The sequence below is a fragment of the Suillus discolor genome, assembly GCF_016758755.1.
Source record: "Suillus discolor strain FC423 chromosome Unknown F5147scaffold_21, whole genome shotgun sequence".
Classification (NCBI taxonomy): Eukaryota; Fungi; Basidiomycota; class Agaricomycetes; order Boletales; family Suillaceae; genus Suillus; species Suillus discolor.
Genome location: NW_024541268.1, coordinates 86,371 through 106,079, shown reverse-complemented (window position 1 = coordinate 106,079; position 19,709 = coordinate 86,371). Strand labels below are relative to the sequence as shown.

General features: G+C 48.3%; 7 protein-coding genes across 7 annotated transcripts; 3 read left to right on the top strand and 4 right to left on the bottom strand.

Annotated features, from left to right (window-relative positions):
* Positions 1 to 487: 487 nt before the first annotated feature.
* On the top strand, positions 488 to 2,963 carry F5147DRAFT_689720 (DnaJ domain-containing protein). The gene is made up of 6 exons (XM_041436990.1): positions 488 to 708; positions 763 to 1,083; positions 1,134 to 1,199; positions 1,256 to 2,013; positions 2,062 to 2,661; positions 2,711 to 2,963. The coding sequence occupies exons 2-6, from the start codon at positions 985 to 987 to the stop codon at positions 2,778 to 2,780; spliced, it is 1,593 nt and encodes a 530-aa protein (XP_041293914.1). The 5' UTR covers positions 488 to 708; positions 763 to 984; the 3' UTR covers positions 2,781 to 2,963.
* A 280-nt stretch (positions 2,964 to 3,243) lies between these two features.
* On the top strand, positions 3,244 to 4,344 carry F5147DRAFT_133758 (uncharacterized protein). Its single transcript, XM_041428205.1, has 3 exons — positions 3,244 to 3,570; positions 3,626 to 3,951; positions 4,009 to 4,344. The coding sequence occupies exons 1-3, from the start codon at positions 3,294 to 3,296 to the stop codon at positions 4,072 to 4,074; spliced, it is 669 nt and encodes a 222-aa protein (XP_041293913.1). The 5' UTR covers positions 3,244 to 3,293; the 3' UTR covers positions 4,075 to 4,344.
* Positions 4,345 to 4,834: 490 nt separating this feature from the next.
* Positions 4,835 to 6,380, top strand: F5147DRAFT_133787 (uncharacterized protein). Its single transcript, XM_041428206.1, has 6 exons — positions 4,835 to 5,080; positions 5,140 to 5,267; positions 5,314 to 5,471; positions 5,522 to 5,559; positions 5,617 to 5,807; positions 5,858 to 6,380. Exons 1-6 carry the CDS (start codon positions 5,024 to 5,026, stop codon positions 6,147 to 6,149), a joined length of 864 nt encoding a protein of 287 aa, XP_041293912.1. The 5' UTR covers positions 4,835 to 5,023; the 3' UTR covers positions 6,150 to 6,380.
* F5147DRAFT_689713 (armadillo-type protein) lies at positions 6,264 to 8,682 on the bottom strand. Its single transcript, XM_041436989.1, has 6 exons — positions 8,347 to 8,682; positions 7,785 to 8,290; positions 7,645 to 7,725; positions 6,989 to 7,595; positions 6,801 to 6,932; positions 6,264 to 6,746 (listed from the first exon to the last, which is right to left on the bottom strand). The coding sequence occupies exons 1-6, from the start codon at positions 8,596 to 8,598 to the stop codon at positions 6,474 to 6,476; spliced, it is 1,851 nt and encodes a 616-aa protein (XP_041293911.1). The 5' UTR covers positions 8,599 to 8,682; the 3' UTR covers positions 6,264 to 6,473.
* A 530-nt stretch (positions 8,683 to 9,212) lies between these two features.
* F5147DRAFT_133728 (fungal-specific transcription factor domain-containing protein) lies at positions 9,213 to 12,192 on the bottom strand. The gene is made up of 8 exons (XM_041428204.1): positions 11,608 to 12,192; positions 11,521 to 11,542; positions 11,365 to 11,463; positions 11,054 to 11,315; positions 10,693 to 10,997; positions 10,262 to 10,642; positions 9,710 to 10,211; positions 9,213 to 9,659 (listed from the first exon to the last, which is right to left on the bottom strand). Exons 1-8 carry the CDS (start codon positions 11,823 to 11,825, stop codon positions 9,358 to 9,360), a joined length of 2,091 nt encoding a protein of 696 aa, XP_041293910.1. The 5' UTR covers positions 11,826 to 12,192; the 3' UTR covers positions 9,213 to 9,357.
* Positions 12,193 to 13,264: 1,072 nt separating this feature from the next.
* F5147DRAFT_133675 (fungal-specific transcription factor domain-containing protein) lies at positions 13,265 to 15,942 on the bottom strand. The gene is made up of 6 exons (XM_041428203.1): positions 15,936 to 15,942; positions 15,814 to 15,889; positions 15,548 to 15,763; positions 14,953 to 15,499; positions 14,788 to 14,901; positions 13,265 to 14,732 (listed from the first exon to the last, which is right to left on the bottom strand). Exons 3-6 carry the CDS (start codon positions 15,680 to 15,682, stop codon positions 13,429 to 13,431), a joined length of 2,100 nt encoding a protein of 699 aa, XP_041293909.1. The 5' UTR covers positions 15,683 to 15,763; positions 15,814 to 15,889; positions 15,936 to 15,942; the 3' UTR covers positions 13,265 to 13,428.
* Positions 15,943 to 17,449: 1,507 nt separating this feature from the next.
* F5147DRAFT_133670 (fungal-specific transcription factor domain-containing protein) lies at positions 17,450 to 19,148 on the bottom strand. Its single transcript, XM_041428202.1, has one exon. It carries the CDS (start codon positions 18,967 to 18,969, stop codon positions 17,686 to 17,688), a length of 1,284 nt encoding a protein of 427 aa, XP_041293908.1. The 5' UTR covers positions 18,970 to 19,148; the 3' UTR covers positions 17,450 to 17,685.
* Positions 19,149 to 19,709: the final 561 nt, after the last annotated feature.

The following is a 19,709-nucleotide window of genomic DNA, read 5'->3' as shown; positions in this document are numbered from 1 at the left end:
GAGCATTCATGGGTGACCGACGGGGTATGATTCGTAAAAGTCTTAGACTTACGGCCTTCAATATGGTGTGGGGTAAAATTACTGAGGCCAGTAATCTGAAACTAGAGACGGTGATGAACGAAAGGTCCTCGGAGGAGATTGTGTAGAGAGAAGCTGCTGCGTTAAGACTCAGCTGAACTTCGCTGATCCAAGGACGTTAACTTGAACTTTGAAGCTTATGAAAGCAGCGGAGAACCGAACAAAACCTTGTCACACACCTCGAGGACAGATGACGTTCCAGGAATTCACTGGCCAGGCCCTCCGGGAAATCTGTTGTTCAATTGATATAACCACGGATTGATGGAGTGATGATGGAGTGATGACGATTCTGGTCAGCTGTCGACCAACTTGATTTTTTCCAATGATCGATTGTCGGCCTCTAGTGGGCGAGATCCTGATCAAGGCACGATGTCGGATGGAGTACTACTTATTATACTAACACCGTGTAAAACCTTCTTAAAGCTTACGCGCACCGAAAAAGGAACGAGTTCAAGTAAGTAGAATTAGCCGTTAGTGTTCTTCTGACTACTATCTAGTGCCGCTAGCTGCGCCGCATAATGAAGAAACGCGATAAGCCAACAGGCGAACAAAAAATGCAAGCTGTAGTGCAGTCCAATTATCATGTTGCACAGCAGCGCTAGCGTCCGACACAAATTGATCATGCTTCGGGCGAGTAAATTACTCATAACAACACGCGGAATTTCCGTGCTGAACATGAGGCAGAGTTGTTTTCAGTATGTGACCTGCAGGCAATCTGCGTTTCATGATCGCTTTAGAAGCTATCTACAAGTTGGAAAGTACGTTTCGGGTCGTTTTTAACGAGCCTTCTCTCTCACATATAAATGCTGCCCTGCGTTACAAAAGAATGACAATCCCTCCCCCACTCTTGCAGCCCTTCCTGCTTACCTCCCTGTGCAACTTGCGACCCACTCTCATTACTCTCCGATGATGCCCGTAGCTGCTCGCCGACCAGAATATTATAATGCTCTTGGTCTCACTTTCGACGCTACAGACGAAGATATCAAAACTGCATACAAGAAACTGGTATGTTTCCAGCTTTCATTGTGCATAAACAGTACTCATCCTTCCAATAGGCCCTTCAATGGCACCCCGACCGTCATCAGATCGGGAAAGAACACGCAGCGCAGATGTTTGTTGAAGTAAGCGATGTAGTCGTCGTGTCTTCTAGTCCAACATTCAACATCATCATTGCCAGGTCAACACTGCCTACCATTCCTTGATGGATGGCACAGAAGGCACGGTTCCTTCCTGTGGAGACAGTGTCTCACCGTTATCTACGCCCACGGAAAGTGGCACAGCCAAAAGCTCTTCCGCGGAGCCACGACCACAAGCCAATGCACAGTTATCCCGTCATACAAAGTCGTCAAGCTCACAGAAGAGTGAGCAGACACTCAATCAGTTCTCCTCCACTTTCGTTCCTGGCTCTGACGCCGAAAAACTTTCTCAGCCTTGTTCGTCAGACGACAAAACCACTCATTATGCCTCACACGATCATCACTCCAATCTAAAGCACCACTCCCATAAGCCTTCTAGCACAGGCAGCAATGGCTCTCGTTCCCGCTCCCGAACAAAATCATACGATAACTTGCGTGATTTACCATCTGTACATGATCAAGCGCCGTCGTACGCCACGAGCGCTAGCCGCTCTCATAGTAGTCGCACGAACATTCCCCACTCAAAGTCACATGACAATTTGCGTGATCCTGCACTCAATTCGCACGAGCCGCAATCAGGACAAGCGCCTGCTCCGGTCTCACGCGACCCGAAGTCGGAGACTTCGAACCGGTCTAAAAACAACCAAGGGGCTGTATCTACCTCCATATATTCCAAAGGTCGCACACGCGTTCCGAACGGTGCGAAATCATTGCGAAGTCAAACAGGCAATTTCTCGCGGCCTGTAATTCCACCGACATCATCTAAGTTACACAAATTGTCTCGGCGCGGACTGGGAGAGTAAGTGATCTGTTTTCAACACTATCACATTAATTTATTGTTCCATAGGGAACTACTCCAAAAGCTTTCCAAGGGGTCATCGAAGTACAAAAAAGAAGAGGGTTCAACTTACTCAGACGACGCTCCCACGTATGGTTCCCCGTTACGACCCCTTGGTGCGCCTCGAGGCACATCCAAGGAATGGCTGTTTCCACTTCCGCTGACCCTTCACGAGATGTATCATGGGACGGCTTTCCAATTTCTCATCACACGAGAGTTGTTATCCCGCAAAACAGAGCAAGTCGAGATCTATATCGATGTACCTCCGGGTATTCGAAGTGGAACTAGGATTGTCTGTCCCCGTACAGGTCACCAGCGGAAGGACGGGACTCTTCAGGACGTAATCTTCCTGGTTGAAGAGGTACCTCATAGCGGTTTCACTAGGGTGAAAGACGACCTGTTCGTGGACATTTGCGTGCCCTGGGTGGAGACTCTCGCCGAGCTAGGGGCCGATATTTGTATAGACGGCATGGATGGGGAAGAAATTGTTTTCGCACTGCCTTATCCAATCTACGACAAGTCTACCGAAGGGCAATTACTGGTTAAAGGAGCGGGCATGCCGATTCGGGAAGGTCGAAAGACGATGGGACGCGGTGATTTGATTGTCAGGTAAGATCGCAGCTGCGGATATCGTGCCGTTGTCGTTGACAGTTCTTAGATGGCAGGTGGTGTTCTCGCACCCTAGCAAATGGGAGAACTTCAAGAAAGCTCTGCGCATCAAGGTTTAATCAATTGGGAAGTACATTATGATTGCGATGAACATCTTATGGGAATATGTATACATATTGCATTGAACGCATGACGGCGTTATATGTCAGGAGGCATCGGAATACGCAACTAGCAATGTATAGTATTCATCAAGTATATGCCATGGACATTATCATTACGGAATAAAACACTCATTGTATCACTTCAATTCACGCACAGAAAGCACAGTACCAGCCACTCACGTTTCGGTCCAACAGCGGAACTGAAGTTAGCTTACACCGTACGGCGTATACGTAAGAATGACTGCAACTTGACGCCCTTAATCTCGCAGCGTCCCCTCGACTCATCAATCTTAGGGTCAGCGGCCCAGCTAAAGTTCACAATAACGATGTGCTCGGCACTCAGCTTGCGATTTCGCCATCCTAGGGGTTCAATGAAAATACCACCCGTCATCACAATGTGGCTGTGCACGCCCCTGAGCTCAACGCTTTCATTTCCTGTCTGCACTCTTTACAACCCTACTACATCCAACAATGAACCAGTTATTCACAATTTACTTTGTATTCGCTTTCTTCGGCGAGATATTTGCTGCAGGCATGGTCGGCTTTTTTGCCCCTGTTGGATTCCTGTCTCCATTCATGCTTAGCATAACTCTCTTATCCTTCCTACTTGCACTGCTTCATGTTCGCCTGGTGCACACAGTGTTGTCAGCACACAAAACCGATCCCCCCGTCCGCAATTGCCTTTTGTCTCATGCAGCAATGGGTTCAGGATTTCTGGTCGTCTCAATCGAAGTTCACTCTTACGACAGTGAGTGTGTCCTAGTATCTGGAATCTGGATGACACTGATTGCTGTTTGCTGTAGTAACACAAACCCTGCCGCTCAAAGGATGTTTGGGATATCTGATAATACCAGTGTTTGTCTGCACATTACTTTGCACAATCATCTTCTATCGTTGGTCGCTAGGCTACTGCGCTGACAGGCAAGATTTGGGGTCGCTGGGGGATGTTTGTGACTTGTTGCTCTCACGGGTTTCATCATGTATTGCGTCCCATACCAACACTCCGGAAACACTCCCTCAAGCACTCTCCGAGCCATTCACCGAACATTACTTACGCTTCGACACTCCCATGTCACCTGTAAGTCACACAGCGGCGGGTACCGACGTACTTCCCCAACCTTATTACCAGGTATGACCGTATGTTGCTGTTCTTCTTGCTGATTCAAGACTAAATTTATTATTCTAGCTTTCAGACCATGACCATAGAGAGAGGAAATCAGATGAAGAATCTTGCATTGGTCTCCATGTGTAGAACTTGTACAACTACGCATGAAAGTGCCATTAGGCATCAATTCAATGCTATTGCCATTTGTATCCATCCATGCGGTGAATGCGCTGCCAAGCGCTTGATAGTTGTATTGTTCACTTTCAAGTCGTCTCTTTTATGGTGATGACCACACCACAACAGAAAGCGAGAGTAACGTCTTTCAAGTCTCCACCTCGTAATGCGTATTCTAGTCTTGGTAAGTAGCCGCTCCAAGCACTTTTGAGTCACGCGCGTATCAAGATCCAACTTTGATCCTGCTACCAGGGCTGTTAGATTGGCAGATGCAGGGAGAAAAGGAGGACTTCTGTCAACTCGCTCGAGAGCTGGGTGGGCTTAGATCGCAAGAATGGAACAGCCAGTTCTGTCTAGATCAGATACGCGGTCAGAGAAACCTTCAGAATTAAATTATGTAAAGGTGCAAGCGCGTCGAGTCGTCGACTCATCGAGGCATTTATTTGTTACGTATATAAGCGCCACACGTGACACCAATGCTATATCTTCTTCGAACACCACCTGGCACCTACCAAGGTCGCGATCGATCGACGAGCTGTGTTAGACGAATATTATGTCCACAGGTATACTCTTCGCAGGAAGCGCAACTTGAGGCAGTTCCACTGCTTCAGAGCCCCGGTTGGCGTGCCGTCTGAATCAAGTCGGAAAATGCGGCATTACCTGTGTAATGCATTGCAGGGAAGGGCTGTCAGAAGGAGTCAGGTGAGTCGACTAGTACTGACTAGTGGTGCTTCCATTCCTCAGTGACGTGCAGAGACAAGATCTTGCCAGCAGCCACGTGACAAACCATGCCCATCCAACGCGTTTCTGACGCGTGTTTGCCCAGCTTACTAGTGGACCTACATAAAGTCAGCAGATCTGACGCCTCATTGATTGCAAGCCCTTTCTTTCAGTTCTCCTCCATAACACCAGAAATTCAATAATGGAATTCTTTCGTCGTCGTCCCAACAATTCGTGGGCCGACCACCTACTTTTAAAAGTAAAGCAAATATATTGATGAAATATGACCATTTTTGACGTTATGATGCTCACTTCCAGATGGCCAATATCGTTGGAGCGCTCTTCGTCATGGGAGCAAATGGCTACACAGTTATTTCTCCTCTGGATGTCTACTACTCAGGGAAAGAGACATACTTTACCCCTGCTCCCTGGGCATACTTCCTTTGGTGAGAAACATGCACGCTTCACGTGTCAGCCGCTTACCGCCAATAGGCCTGTCATTCACTTGCTGGTGCTTGGAACATGCACCTACCAGTTCTCAGGACGGGGTAAGGAACTCATTATCGACATCATCGGTTGGAATCTCCCGCTTCTCGACTTCCTGAATGCTATGTACATCTATTCCTGGACTAACCAGGAGTACAAATATGGTCAGTCATCTTGATTTCTCAGTCATACAGTTTACTGACGTACGTCATAGCTTTTGTTTTCATCGTCTTTACTTGTTCAGTCGCATCGGTAGGTCGTTATTTGCCACCTCCTAGTCGAACGACAACAACTTGATTGTCTGTCCAGAAAATTTACCGGCTTGTGAAATTGAGCACTGTACGCAATATCTGCGACGAACTCTTCCTGCATCTTCCATTCTCCCTTTACCACGGCTGGACGACATGCTTGATCTTCACCACCGCCTTTGCGGCTTTCGGTGTGGACGCTGAAATCGAGCCAGTGAGGATCTGGACCAAAGTTTTCGTCTTCCTTAGCCTGTACGTCATACTCCACTTGATCTGGGTAATGTCTGATCCCGTATTCCCAGGTTCACCCTCCAGACCATTGCATCCGTCTATGCGCACGCGTCCGTAGAAGGCGACCTTCCTGCTTGTCTTGCAGTCTCCTGGTTCTTATGGGCTGAATTTGTGAACCAATCGCCGGAAAAGTCGCCATTTGTGCACTGGTGTGCGCTTGGAGCTGCTATCCTGTCGTTGTGCTGGCTCATGCGTAGCGCAATCGGGTTGGAGCTCAAGATTAGGAACAGAAACGCTAACAATGTTAGGTTTGGATTCAGCGGCAATGACAACGAGGGCTCTCGGCTTTTGGGGGGACATTAAGCGGAGGCAATGGCATCGCAAGTGGAATGAGGTTGGGGCGTTGCGCGAGTTGGTGCCCTGTGGCGAGGAACACGTGTAGTTCTTTCTCTTTCAACCCTATCTTTGTACATCATATGGGCTCAAATATATGTTTGTGTTTTTAATAGCGGACAGTCCCTATCGACATTTTATCGATATTAATTTATTGTGTTTTGTGCACCTATTCCAGGATGAGCAAAAAAAAAGCATGGCTAAAAAGTACAACAGCAAAATGAAAGCCTTAAGATAAAGATTGATATACACCGCTGTCATGAAGCTTCCAACTTCCCTGCACAATACTTGCATTTATTCAAACTTGATAGGTTCAACCTTCTTGGGAGACGGCAGCCCAACAAAACCCGGAGGTCTCCTGGTCGGCGTACCCTGTGAGACTTGGGCTTGTCGCGTTGGTCTTTGTTGTTGACTGGCAATCAGCTTAGCTAATGCCAATGGAGGAGCACCGATCAGCCGTGATACAGTCCATGGCAGCTCGAATTTTGCAGCCCCTGCCCAGGCAATATACCGGGAAAGTTCGAGATGCAATGTCGGATAATACGTCACAGACGTCTTGCGCGATATCTATAGAACCAAATATAATGAATGTCCATTCAACTATCAGGCCATTAACCTCACCAAAATAATACGCTCAAATCCAGAAGCAAATAGGTCAGAGTGGAAGCGGTGCGCAGACATGTCGTGTTCCTTGGGCAGATTAAGCTCATGAACGGACTTGGCAATTGCATTGAGAAGTTTGAGGTGCATCGTCTGCTCGGATAGGAATCGTGAGTCAGTTTCAGTTGTCGTGTACTTCATCCACTTACAAAGTACCCCATAGCTTCAAATTCGACACCTCCCGTCATGCCTCCAGGTGCTTTGGGCTTCTCCACCTTGCCCTCATCTACCTCTTCCAAGTTCCAGACTGTGTTATTCGGGTGACAGAATACCCAGAAGTAATCTCTGCAAACGTCCGAAAGCTCCTGAAGGTAAGTTTTATAAATTCTTGGGCGATGTAGTGATTCAATAAAAGCATGAGGTGACACAGGCGAAGCAGGTGATTCAGTTGCAGGAGGCGCGGGCGTCAGAAGGAGAGCACGAATCAGCGAGTAGAAATTTTTGTGTGGTGCTGGGAAGGTGATGAGAGTCGAGGATGAGCGGCCCTCGGGTTCCCAAGCTTCACGACGTGAACGGTTACCAGTGGATGGGAGCGATGAAGAAGGATACAACTCGAACAAGATGAGCAACAATTCGACAATAAGCTGTCTCGTTGCCACATCTCCGGGCTTTTTGTCGGAGTAAAGCAAGGAGACTAGTTGCACGAACGGGGTCGGGCACGAGCTACGCAAGGCAAAGCAACCAATTGCAGAGGTCGATAGGGCCTTAAAGCATCGAAGTAATTCGTATAATATCTGGTCATCATGTTGCTCTTCTCTGAACAAAAGATGAGAATATGATTTGAAGGTTGGAGGTATCGACTCACCGCCACTCAACTTCGAGTATTTCGTTCAATCGCGTGAGCATAGCATTGTAACCACCCAATTTCAGGAAATCTTCCGACCAACTGATCAAAGTTCAATCAGCTAAACATAGCACAGGAACTTCAAATCGCTTAGCACTCACATTGCGGACTCATTCCGTAGGAGTAGTCGGAGCTTCTTGACGATTTCTACTTCTAGCTGAGTGCTGGAAGTTGATGCCAAGATACTGCATAATTTGACGGGAGTTATGTTCTTCACGAAGCCCTTCTCTTTGGATTTGCTCGTAATGAGGTCGCCTGAGATAGCCGGGGAATTCTGGCCCTGAGAGAACGTCCGCGTACCATCAACCGATAACCCACGGTCATGTCCTTGCCTGTCACCGAGTGTGTGCAGATCTGTCGTACTCTTTCCAGAGAGACCAGATATCCAACTGCCTTTCGTAGGCATCTGGTCATAGCTCATAGAAGGCGGAATAGGCGAGCCCATAGATTCGCTACTGCGGGCTTTTCTCAACGTCAATGGGGTGCTTGGTGGCCCAGATGTGGGGTTTGATGTTATAACGTGTGATGATTTGAGCATGGCCGCTTTAACAGTCGCATCCATGCCAGCTAGCTTTACCCGAACGGTAGAGGGAATTTGTAGCTCGTCCTGTGCGCATGTGCTATTAAATATCGTCAATTGAAGTCATCACTGCAGACTCCTACCAGTAATTTGTCAAAGGCTTGGTTCATTACCACCGGCTCGACCACAAGATCCTGCGAGACCTTTACTGTCTTCATCTTTTCTTGCTTCGAATTACCCTTGTGGGTTCCCTTGCCTGATTTCGTTTGTGCAGGAGTGACGACATGATTGTCAGGTAGATTCTCCTTTCCGCTGAGTGGATCTCCAGGGCTCGTGACCATAGTGAATTCTGAAGAAGATATTCTTTTCGACGAGGGTAAAATTGCCTTGAACATGGCCGTAGATGCTTAGGTGTGTGTGTGTGTATGTCGTAATCGTGGTGGTCGTCAATGTAGAAATCAAAAGTAAAAGGTTTGTTGTGGCTGTGCCGTGACAAGCACACGGTTCGTCTTTTTGGACGCGACTGTCACGTGCATTTATTTTATGCTATTTGGCTTGACTTTTGACTTTAAGCGCCGACGCCCATGAAGTCGTCGCTATGAAGTTTTTTGGACGGTCCCGTTAGGAACCTCAGGCAGTGATGGCATCAGGCCTTCAGCGCCCTACATGACCGCCGGCGCTCGAGCCTCCTCACGTTGCTCCCACATGTGTCATGCCATCAATTTTCACTGCATACGTTCTTTAAGCAGACTGATGCGGCAAGTTTTTACCATATTATTGGTCCTTGTAGGTGCGCGCCCATGCCTTACATTGGAAATGCTAATTTCCGGTCGTCGGTATATAGCTTTCACTCTTTGTTCTTGACGTGAACTAACTCTCCCTTTGTGCACAGACCCATTCCCCTGCTTGCACGCACACATCTCGTCCTAGCGGCCCAGCGAGTTCTCCTTTTCTTTCAAACTCATACTGCTAGTCATCAGGACATCGTTCTCCTTAGAGACAGGGCGTTGAAATGTGAGTCAAATTAATATTCCTCAAATTCAAAGCTCTACATTTTGTTAATCCAAGTACTGTGGGATGGTATCGTACGACCGATGCAATGGCCTTAAAATAACTAGGTGTGTATGGTATACAAAGTGAAAAACCGTCAGAACTTAAACTAGTAGGACCGACTGGCGCCCTTGGATATGGAGCAGGTCTTGCCATTGGACTGCTCCTCCTTGACTATCCCGTTTTTGCCATGCAGTTTGCATGACTCGCAGAGCCTGATTGATGTTGCCAAAGCCATTGTGTTGGCCTTGCAACCGTGTTTTCAGAAACTCGCGCTTCATGGGATCGTCCACGAGACACCCAGCCAGACATATGGGGAACACTAGGCAGCGGTCGATATTTGACACGGGCAGCCGGTTCAATAATTGTACAATGACATCTATCGAATTCACGATCTCGGGCACTCCTGTGGCAAAGTCACGAACATTGCAAAATCACGTATCAATTTCGACGCACCTGGATTAGGTTCACTGAGCACTGTATGTAGGTAGAGGATGGTTGCTTCTCGGAAGATATCAGCTACTATCCTCCGAGTGTCATCCGCAGGAAGGGATGTGCTTGCGTGTCCAGTAGGTGAATTTTGTGCATTGCCATGCTCAACAGTCATTGACGATAGATCAGGATGTAATGACGTTTGGTCCGCTTCTGTCGATAGCATTGTCTCTGTTTGGGTACGAAGGTGTCGCTCGATAACGTCCCCTCGCCGAATGAGCTCTCTCATGCTCAAAGAACCTTTACGAAGTTCTTGCATCTTCCAGCATGATAAAGTTGCTATCTCCGCGATACCAAGAAGTACTTCGTCTGGACAACCAGTTAAGCTATCCATACGAAGGGCTGACTCGTCGATGCCCTGCTGCGTTAAACCCCAGTAACCCGATCCTCCGCGGAACAGTCGCCGGTAGAAGGATAGATGCTTTGGCGTCGTTTTCAGGGTCAAGGTTGACATGATATCACACCACTGCAAGCTTCAGGTGAGCTTAGTCTGCGCATAGTCGCTGTAAAACTCACCATCGTGGCTTTCAGTGCCAGTCGCGATGCCTCATTCATGTTTATCATCATCAACTTGGGGTTATCGCTCGTTGTTATCCCCGTCCTTGCAAGCCATTCGCTCGCGATATCCAACATTGGGCGCCAATCTGTTACTCCACCTGACATGAGCGAGAAGCTCAACATGTGGATGGCTGCATTCGCATCGGACTCGCTTAGCGTTGTTTGCTTGTTTCTGTAGAGTTGTTGGTGGGCACTATCATAGAATCGGATTGCCGGTGAGTGCTCCAGGGTGGGGTTTGGCGCCTCGAAACCGTGGGCGATACGAATCAAACTGAAGTGTAATGATGCCAATGCGGAAATAGCGTTTGCCACCGAGCCCTGTGGGTGTTTCAATACGAGCTAAATAATGGTTAGCAACGAAGTATCAATTGCTTGAGAGAAAATCTTACTGAATATGTTGTATTTGCTACAGAATTGCCAGCAAACGCATACTGCAACTGCCGAACATGCTCGAAGTAATAAAAAATGTGCTCCATTTGCAAGCCATCGTCTGGTATCGATGTCATTGGAGAATTATACAGGTCTTGGGTGGCGGTGTCGAAGTCAGGATTAAAGTGCAATTCTGCCACGGGCGATGTGTCTGAGGGAAGAGAGCCGGAAGGGCTGAAGGGGGAATTGTGGTTTGAACGCTGAAAGCTCCCATCCCTCGTGTACAGAGGGACAGAAATAATCTGAGGTGAGTTCAATGTTGAACCTGAGGATGGGGCGTCAGTCGCCATAGATTCAATTCTCTTATGACAAAAAACGCACCAAAAACGGACATTCCGGTTGGGTCGCTCAATGAATCGACATACGCTGGCATTCCTAAATCGTTGACTCGAGAAGACCCCGAAGAACTTGCAGATGGTTGAAACTGTCGCGAAGGGAACACGGAGGATGAAGAAGCTGGCGTAGATGATGGACCCGCTGAACTGGCTTGCAATATCGAGGATTTTGGCTGACCACGGATGAGGCCAGCCCGTGTTAGCTGAGCTTTGATGCCAGCCTTGTAATCTTCGACGGCTTTCTTGTCCTGTAGGACGATAAGGGACGGTGGCGAGAGGGACAGGAACTGTACTCACGCGCATCCATTCTGGGCGTCTTGTTCCCCACCCGAGACAATCTATTCTCAAGCGTTTACAGGTATGACAGGAGTTGCCCTCTCGTTGTTCGTCACATTTCTATTATAACATGCATGGTCAAGAGGCATGAAGGGGTTTGTTTGAGTCGAGACGTACCTTTCTTCGGAGGCGGCATGTCCTACGATTGGAAATTGGAATGGAAGCGTTAGCAAGTGGAACGGTCTGGGAAGAAGTGATGCGCACCAGCATCCCCCCCTCCCTGTCAAGCTTGCACGAGGTAAATCTACTGGCATTCTGTTTGGAGTTTCTCGTGAATGTGTACTTTGGGAATCTGCTTCATCCGAGGATCTGGATGGCCAGAGGGGGGCGGAGATGTTGGCAGGAGAAGTATTGTTGGAAGGCGTCTCAGACGGGGGCGATGAACTACCGCTGGCTGACGAACTATAGTATGGGTTTGACATTCACGCCACGATTGGGGGTTGTAATGATGAGACAATATAATTTTGACTAGGGGAAGATGTTTTAAGAGGAGATTACAGCCACCTACAGGAAATACCGATGGGGTGATGGACACTTTGGTTCAGTCGCAAAAGAAAAGACGGCGTGATGTTTGGTTCTGTCGCAAACGAAAAGACGGCGATGTTTATGGCCTAAAGAAGTATGTAGAGTGTAATCCAAAACTAATTTGGATTCATTCATGAATTGGTCTCCAAGTAATTAACTCCGCAAGGGCTATGGGATCCAGTGTCGGTTGGGGCATCGGTGCACAACATGAAGCGATGAGGTGAGGGGTCACCATACATCCTCCGTCTCATTAGCTCACAAAACACTAGGAAAACATTTTTGAAGTTACTTCTATCAAGGGTGAAATAAGACCAAGCTTTTTGCTTATATAATTTCCGATTTCGATGGATGAACTCAAAAAGTGTACGTGTAAGCGCAGTCAACGATTCTATCTTTACCGAGTCCCGAGAGAACTCCGGGGTACCTGAGAATAAGCTGGATATCAATGTGCCTTGGTCTTCTTTGAATTGAATTGTTTACAATGTGTCAGGTTTATTATATAATGCGATACATCGGTATATGTGGCCCTGCATGTCGCGGTCAAATCCCTCGAGGTATATTTGATCCGATTATATCGTCAATTCTGGGGGTTTTATTAAATTAAACACCTTCAAGCCTTCCGCGAGTAGAACGTTCATGGCCCAGGCCTGTCAAGGCACACATTCTTATAAAGGAAACTCCCGCCGAATCTCCGACGATCCCCCATGTCGGTACTTGATAGTCACCGGGACGTGCCCGAAGGATGTTTCCGCATGGTAGGGCACCTCTTGGATACCCCCATCACGGAACATCGCAGTGCCCGTCGTTGCGACGTTTGAGTACACCTCGGTCGCTGCAACCACTCCATAAAAGCTGTGAAAACATAGCACTCCTCGATCGATTGGCACTTTCCCTATCTCTCGAGTCTTGACGTCGTTCGTTAATTAAAGTTGCTCAATCACATTTCAGTGGCGGTGCCAAGGCTGTATCAGCATGTCTTGCACAACAGGCTTGGTGATCTCTACAGGAAATTGACCAAGATATCATGCATCATCTTCCGTGGAGTTCGCTCATCGTGAATAACTAGTGTGGGATGACTGAGCAGTCTGACGCACCATGTGCGTGGTACGGTGGTACTAAAGCCAGGATGGTCCCGAAGCTAGTGACCGAATCGAGAACAAGTTTCAGACTGCACGTGCATGTGCAGATCTGAGAATGGTGTCGTAATGAGTAAGATGCCAGCGGCAGTGCTGAAATGGTCCATCAGAAACATACCGACGGTGCATTGAATATTGATAAGGCCGAGGAGGTGGGTGTCTAGAAAATAACGCATAGCATTCGGAAGTTGTGCAAGCGCAGACGCGATTTGTTCACCGGGCGTAAATAAATTACTGCTTGTAGGGTATAGGAACGGAGAGCCTCGGGAAATAAACAACCGACCTACACACTAGGGGCGTGCCGAATACTTTAGCAAATAATGAAGCGCCAGGAAGTAAAAGCCCATGTGTCGTAGGATAGCCTTTACACAAGAAGCATCTGGGATTGTTGCATCACGACACGCCAGTCCACGGGCTCCCCTTGCTCTCGGCTCCTCCACACTTCTTTCATAAGTTCAGCGACCTGGGTACAGTTCCCCACTGTCTCCGTCTGCTGCTCCTGCAAGCGCCGCAGGAAGTATTCGCGGTAGTGAAGAACATCCGTCAAGCAGCCACATATGCATATGCTGAACACGACGCTGCGCACAACATGGCGTGATGTGTTGGCGCTGACGTCGTCAGCACGCCTGAGACACTTGACTGTTTCTGCGATGTTGCTCATGATCTCCGGACATTGTGGATGATCCCCAGAGACGACGGAATGAAGATAAACAAGGGCAGACGCGCGGAATACGTCAGATGTGAGGCGCCGTCGGCGTAACTTCTCCGATTCAAAGCCCTGGAGGTAGTCAGGGTCATTGGTGATCTTCAGGATGGCTTCGATATTTTGCCCGCGTCTGACAAGTTCAAAAACGCTGAGTCCACCAGCACGCCTGCATTCATCCTTCCAGCATGCGAGATCAGCGATTTCAGCGAGGGCGAGCACGATGCGGTTCTCGCATCCCATGACACCCATCATGGAAAGCTCCGGTCTACCATTATCAACGGCAGTGGCGGGGTCATAGAGCGAACGGAGCACGTCAAGGAACTTGGGACGACGGATCAGCGTCACAGAGGCGAGGACGTCAAACCACATGGACGTCTTGATGACAATTTGCATGCTGTCACTGCATAAGCTCAGCGCCCAGTCCGGCGCATGATGTTTCCGCTGGAGAAATTTGATCGAAAATTCGCAAGCGCCGTCGAGGAACGCTTGCCACTCCCCTTGTCCTCCAGAGAAGAGGAAATATGAGACCATGCAAAGGCTTGCAAAAGTGTCTCCTTCCGTCACTGGTATCACTGGTGCACTTTGGATGCGTGCGTACACATCATGGTCTGTTGGCGCAGTAAAACCAATTGCACCTTGGGTGCTCTTGCGGTGCAAATCCGCAAGCAAACATGCAGCCTCTCGGGCTGAATCACTGGAATGTATCAGATTCCATATGAGTTTATCAATGGACCCGTCGGCATGCAAATATTGGATACGCAGAACATGTTGCATATAGTGTTGCAATGATGCGTTTTGTTGCATGTTCAGGTTAAACCAGTTGTATTGGATGGTGTTAGTGGGCTGGGGCAAGAAATATCCAGAGGGTATGATGACGTTATTATCGTCTTCGTCCGGGAAGGATGCTTGGTACATTGCAGAGAAGTCGCTGGTGTGCGGTCGAGGCAGGATTGATTGCGTCCCTGAAAAAGAGGGTTTGAGGATTATGATACGCATGATAACGATACGGGGTCTTACATGATGGATCTAAGCTAGTCGTATAAGTAGTGGAAGGATACGCAGGCAGCATAACCCCAGGATAATTTTCCCGAGCGTCCAATGGTGAATCAATGTCCTGCATCACGGGAAGTCCTACGACGATATGAGAAAACAAGCAAGGGTATTCCACGATAGGAGTCTTACGAGCATCAGTGTCCCCCCGAAGATAATCATTCCGGGCTATACCCGGGTGTCGCTCGTCGCTGGAGATCGACAATGTGGGGGTCTGCGGACTTGTGTTCGGGGAAGCATAGTCCGCCGAAAGTGATAGAATAGAAGGCTCCTGGTCGTCGATAGGAGTCTTACGAGCATCAGTGTCCCCCAGAAGACAATCATTACGGGCTATACCCGGGTGTTGCTCGTCGCTAGAGATCGACGAGGTGGGGGTCTGCGGACTCGTGCTCGGGGAAGTACAGTCCGTCAGAATTGATGGAGAAGCGGCGATAGAGATTGACAAACTCGGGGTCTGGGGGCTCGTGCTCGTGCATAAAGCACTATTCAAAAATTGAACTGCTTCCTCGGCAGGAGGACGATTAAGGGCTGTAGTAGACCAGCAACGGGTCATGAAATTCCATTGCTGGTCAGTGATAGAACAGTTATCCGGACGAGGATGTATTGTCCCTGAAACCACTTTCAGCAAGAGTGCAGGGATATTGGTCAGGTGAGACCAAGGGGTATTTCCCGTTAAAACCTGCAGGACAACTTAGTAAGTTGCATTAGCAAGAGGACCACCACTGACTTGGAGCATGATGCCGCCAAAGGAGTACATATCACTTTGAGTGGTGGCTGCACGAGCTGATTCTTCAGAAAAAAGTTCAGGAGCTGTCCATCTCAGTGCTCCTGGATGACAGTCCATCTTCATGAGGTACGTCATGCCGGCCGGCTTTATAAAAGTCCCGGAAAGACCAAAATCTGCAAGATACGCCTTTCTATTACTGTCGATGAGGACGTTGTTCTTGTAGTTGATCATTAATATGCGAGGGATAGAATAAATAATGATCTTACACCAGTGAGGTCTCCATGAACGACAGGGTTCAAGTCCGTATGTCCGTCTTTTGTCAAACTAAACGTATGAACTGATCTAAAAAATTATTCATTTTCCTTTGGACATGCACGTTTTCACCCACGATAGTTGAGGCCGGCAGCGATGTCATGAAGCTTGTGCACAAAACAATGAACTCGACTGTGCAAACCGGGAACATATTTGAAGTACTCACCAAAAGCAGACGATCAGGCAGCCTGAGAGTCTCATTGTTCTGGAGAAACAAAGTCAGAGTGCCATTGGTCATCCACGGAGCAACCAAAGCTACTGAGGGACCAAAGCCCAAAGTTGTACCCATGAATTTCAAGATATTAGAATGCTTCAACCTCTTCCAGATTCCAAGCTCTCTCCGAAACATCTAAGGAAGCTTAATGAGAATATGACGATTCCCTCAAATAGAACACTACCTCAGCATTAACGCATCCTGGTCGCATTGCTTTGACGGCGACCTGCGGGCGAGTGTTAAGTTGATGAGCTTGGAAAAACTGTAACATCCGCACGAACCTCTATATCGCCCTCTGGTCCGTAGTATGTACACCGGTAAATATCTGCATATGCGCCACCACAAGCTGGGTATGGGTTGCATGATATGATAAGACCTGTTGAGACTGGGTTGGAGGTTGAAGTGATCGGCTGAGTGGAGGGAGCGACAGTAATAAGTGGGTATGGTTTGAGAGTACCAGTGAATCTTCGCTGATTTACGGTCAAATGATCGTTAACTTCAGCGTGCGTTCCAAAACTTGAATTTTCCGAGTCATGGGCTGTGCGAAGCTTTTGGGTTGACGATTTCCCTCCCGGTATGATGTATGGATGTTGACGGCGTTGCGCTGTCGAACAGGAAGAACGGGAACGATGCTGTGCACCAAAGTTGGTCGTACTGGAAGAAGAAACCGTATCTGAAGGGGAAGCACGACCAGAGTCTGGTTGTGTGTCCATCTCCTGTTGCATGACTGAAACGGCCGTTGTAGTTTCTAGTGGTGGTCGTGTCAATGTTATCAATGGGAAGGATGGTGCATGTACATGAGGGCTGGGGCGTTGAAACGTTGAAGCCTCGAGGTTTTTGATTAATACAGGATTACACAACGAGAAATGAACTAGGCCAGATTGGTACTTTCGGCATCACTGGCATACGTCGTGACCGAAGTGATATTGAAACTTTGCGCCGTACAATACAGAACGAAGCAGGTGGCAGGGAAAGGCGCAACCGAGTGTCTCGCTGGACATGATCCAATGATCAATCATAGTCAACTCAGTCCGACAATTGTCGAAAAGGAAACTCTGTTCTGTGAACGCCGTTCCGTAGGCACCAGAATAGTGCAAGAAAGATATCAGGTGGTCTATTACAGCCGTTCGCTGCAGCGCTGAACACTAAGTCAAATTGCCAATCGTTAAAAACAAAACAGTTGCCGGAAGTTGCCGTTTTCTTTTTTGGGACATTCGGCTCAGGCTAGCGTTCCGCAAGCTGCTGTAAAGAACGAAGATTGTCTATGACAAAGTGTTTGGTATTGCTGAGCCAGCCTGATGGCTCAGGGTAACTCTCTGAGTTGTCTCTGAGTTCAAGGATTTGTATTAGTAATACTTGTTTAGAATTAACTTCCACCCCTTCCAATGAAACACCATCCTAGCCATACATAAATATCATTAGAGACAGATCAGTAAATTATTCGTGGGGTATGTATGGATTACAACATATAGGGTATGAAAATAAAAAGCTTCCGGAAAAAAATTGACGCGCTACATGCAGCACAGGGCTAGGGGCGTGCCGAACACCTTTATAATTAGCAAATAACGAAGAGAGGTAACGAAAGGACCAACATGTGTCGTAAGATGGCATTTTAGACAAGAAGCATATCTCGCATGACAACGCGCCAGTCCACAGGCATCCCTCCTTCTCGGCTCGCCCAAACTCGTCTCATGAGATCACAGATAAGAGCGCAGTTCCCCGTTGTCTGCATCTGCTGTCCCTCCAGAAGCTGCACGAAATAATCGCGGGATTGAGGGTCATCCGTCAGGCAGCCGCAGACGCATATGTTGAATACCACACTGTGCAGTACATGGCGCGCTATGCCAGCGCTGACATCTTCAGCATGCCTGAGACACATGACTGTTTCTGTGACGCTGTCCATGATCTCTGGACATAGCGGGTAGTCCCCGGATAAAACGGAATGGAGATAAACAAGGGCAGACATGCGGAATACGGCTGAGGTGAGGCGTCGTAGGCGAGATTTTACTGTTTCAGCAGGGTGGGGGTGATCATCGTCGTTGGTCGTCTTCAGCACGGTTTCGATAAGTTGCCCGCGTCTGACGAGTTCAGGAACGCTGAGGCTACCAGTGCACCTGACTTCTTCCTTCCAGCATGCAAGATCAGCAATTTCAGCAAGGGCGACGATGTTGCGGGTTTCGCATCCCATAACATTTATCATTGAAAGCTCCGGTATGCCATCAATGAGGGCAGTGCCAGACGGATCAGAGAGAATCCGGAGTACTTCAAACATGGGACGACGGATCAAAGTTACGGAGGCGAGGACATCATACCACATGGACGTCTTGATAATAAACCGCATACTGTCGGTGCAGGATATCAGTGCACTGGCTGGTGAAGAGGGGTTCTGCTCGAGGAAGGCAAGGGAAAATCGGCAAGCACTGTCGAGGAATGCCTGCCATTGCCCTTGGCTGCCGGAGAAGAGGCAGTAGGAGATCATGCAAAGACTTGCAAAAGCGTCTCCTTCTGTGACTGGTTCTATGGCCCTTGGGATGCGTCTGTGCACATCGCGGTCTTCTGGTGCACTGTAACCAATCGGACCGCCTTGGGTACTCCTGCGGTGCAAATCCGCAAATAAGCAAACAGCCTGTCGGGCTGCATCGCTGGAATGTATGAGACTCCAGACGATGGCGTCAACAGACCCATCCGCATGAGAGAACTGAATAGGAAGAACATGTTCCATATAATAATGCAATAAGTTTTGGTAGCTGTTCAGGTCGATCCAGTTCTGATGAATGGGGTTAATGGAAGCGGGCAAGCGATATCCTGAGGGAATGACGGTGTAGTTGTCGTCGTCGTCTGACCAGTGTGTATTGTACATTGGAGATAATTCGCTGGTGTGAGGTCGGGGCAGCATATTGGAGCCCTGCCAAAGGAGGACTAGAGTGTTATATATACCCGGCAATGATGCGGCCTTACACGATAACCGGCATATAATTTCTGAGCGCTGAACCCTGCTATGGGTACCCTGTCGCACTCAGTCGAAGCAGGCCGGTCCCGGCTCGGTTCGCGGCCTGACGCCGTACTTTGTATAAGGAAAACTTGAATGGAATTTTCGAAGAATCCCCAAGCTGTGACCTGGCTGTTTTGAGGCCTGTGTAAGTCAAGTGAGGGCTGTAGCGAGAACGGACTGCAGGCAGGGGACGAGTAGGCTATCGTCTGATTGCAGCCCGGAGGAAACGAGGCTGAGGTGAGTTGACATAATTGGATAACTAGAAATTGAGTTATGTTGCAGGCTGAATTTTAAATGTAAATAAACGTCAGTTTAACCGTAAGGCCTTAGGGCCGAACGGGCATAATGATTTTAATGCCAGATGCCAACTTGCGCGACACCTTGTACGCTGTCGGGAGCTGTGACTGACCCACCTAGAATGAACGAGTGCATTCCCAGGCCTGACTAGGATCAAGAACTCTACAGTTGAATGTCAATATCAAACTCAAACTCAACCAATGTGAAAAACCCGCCATCACAATGGAATGTTCCCTAATTAACATTTAACCTTCGAAACCACCGACGTTGAAATGATAACTTACAAGAAAATGTGCTTCATCTTGGGAGAAGTATTCGGGCCAAATCCTCGGCACCTATCGCGTCAC

Bases quoted from the DNA above. Each gene is read 5' to 3' on its own strand.
- F5147DRAFT_689720 (XM_041436990.1), top strand. From the start codon at position 985: ATGATGCCCGTAGCTGCTCGCCGACCAGAATATTATAATGCTCTTGGT. The intron at 1,200-1,255 runs GTAAGCGATGTA...CATCATTGCCAG, and splicing joins CAGCGCAGATGTTTGTTGAA to GTCAACACTGCCTACCATTC. The intron at 2,014-2,061 runs GTAAGTGATCTG...ATTGTTCCATAG, and splicing joins TCTCGGCGCGGACTGGGAGA to GGAACTACTCCAAAAGCTTT.
- F5147DRAFT_133758 (XM_041428205.1), top strand. From the start codon at position 3,294: ATGAACCAGTTATTCACAATTTACTTTGTATTCGCTTTCTTCGGCGAG. The intron at 3,571-3,625 runs GTGAGTGTGTCC...TGTTTGCTGTAG, and splicing joins CGAAGTTCACTCTTACGACA to TAACACAAACCCTGCCGCTC. The intron at 3,952-4,008 runs GTATGACCGTAT...TTATTATTCTAG, and splicing joins TTCCCCAACCTTATTACCAG to CTTTCAGACCATGACCATAG.
- F5147DRAFT_133787 (XM_041428206.1), top strand. From the start codon at position 5,024: ATGGAATTCTTTCGTCGTCGTCCCAACAATTCGTGGGCCGACCACCTA. The intron at 5,472-5,521 runs GTCAGTCATCTT...CGTACGTCATAG, and splicing joins TAACCAGGAGTACAAATATG to CTTTTGTTTTCATCGTCTTT. The intron at 5,808-5,857 runs GTACGTCATACT...CCGTATTCCCAG, and splicing joins GTTTTCGTCTTCCTTAGCCT to GTTCACCCTCCAGACCATTG.
- F5147DRAFT_689713 (XM_041436989.1), bottom strand. From the start codon at position 8,598: ATGTTCAAGGCAATTTTACCCTCGTCGAAAAGAATATCTTCTTCAGAA. The intron at 6,933-6,988 runs GTAAGTGGATGA...CTATCCGAGCAG, and splicing joins TTGAAGCTATGGGGTACTTT to ACGATGCACCTCAAACTTCT. The intron at 6,747-6,800 runs GTGAGGTTAATG...TTGGTTCTATAG, and splicing joins GATTTGAGCGTATTATTTTG to ATATCGCGCAAGACGTCTGT.
- F5147DRAFT_133728 (XM_041428204.1), bottom strand. From the start codon at position 11,825: ATGTCAAACCCATACTATAGTTCGTCAGCCAGCGGTAGTTCATCGCCC. The intron at 11,464-11,520 runs GTACGTCTCGAC...ATGTTATAATAG, and splicing joins CATGCCGCCTCCGAAGAAAG to AAATGTGACGAACAACGAGA. The intron at 9,660-9,709 runs GTGCGTCGAAAT...ACTTTGCCACAG, and splicing joins GCTCAGTGAACCTAATCCAG to GAGTGCCCGAGATCGTGAAT.
- F5147DRAFT_133675 (XM_041428203.1), bottom strand. From the start codon at position 15,682: ATGACGTACCTCATGAAGATGGACTGTCATCCAGGAGCACTGAGATGG. The intron at 15,500-15,547 runs GTCAGTGGTGGT...GTTGTCCTGCAG, and splicing joins TTGGCGGCATCATGCTCCAA to GTTTTAACGGGAAATACCCC. The intron at 14,902-14,952 runs GTAAGACTCCTA...ATATCGTCGTAG, and splicing joins TCGGGGGGACACTGATGCTC to GACTTCCCGTGATGCAGGAC.
- F5147DRAFT_133670 (XM_041428202.1), bottom strand. From the start codon at position 18,969: ATGCTGCCCCGACCTCACACCAGCGAATTATCTCCAATGTACAATACA.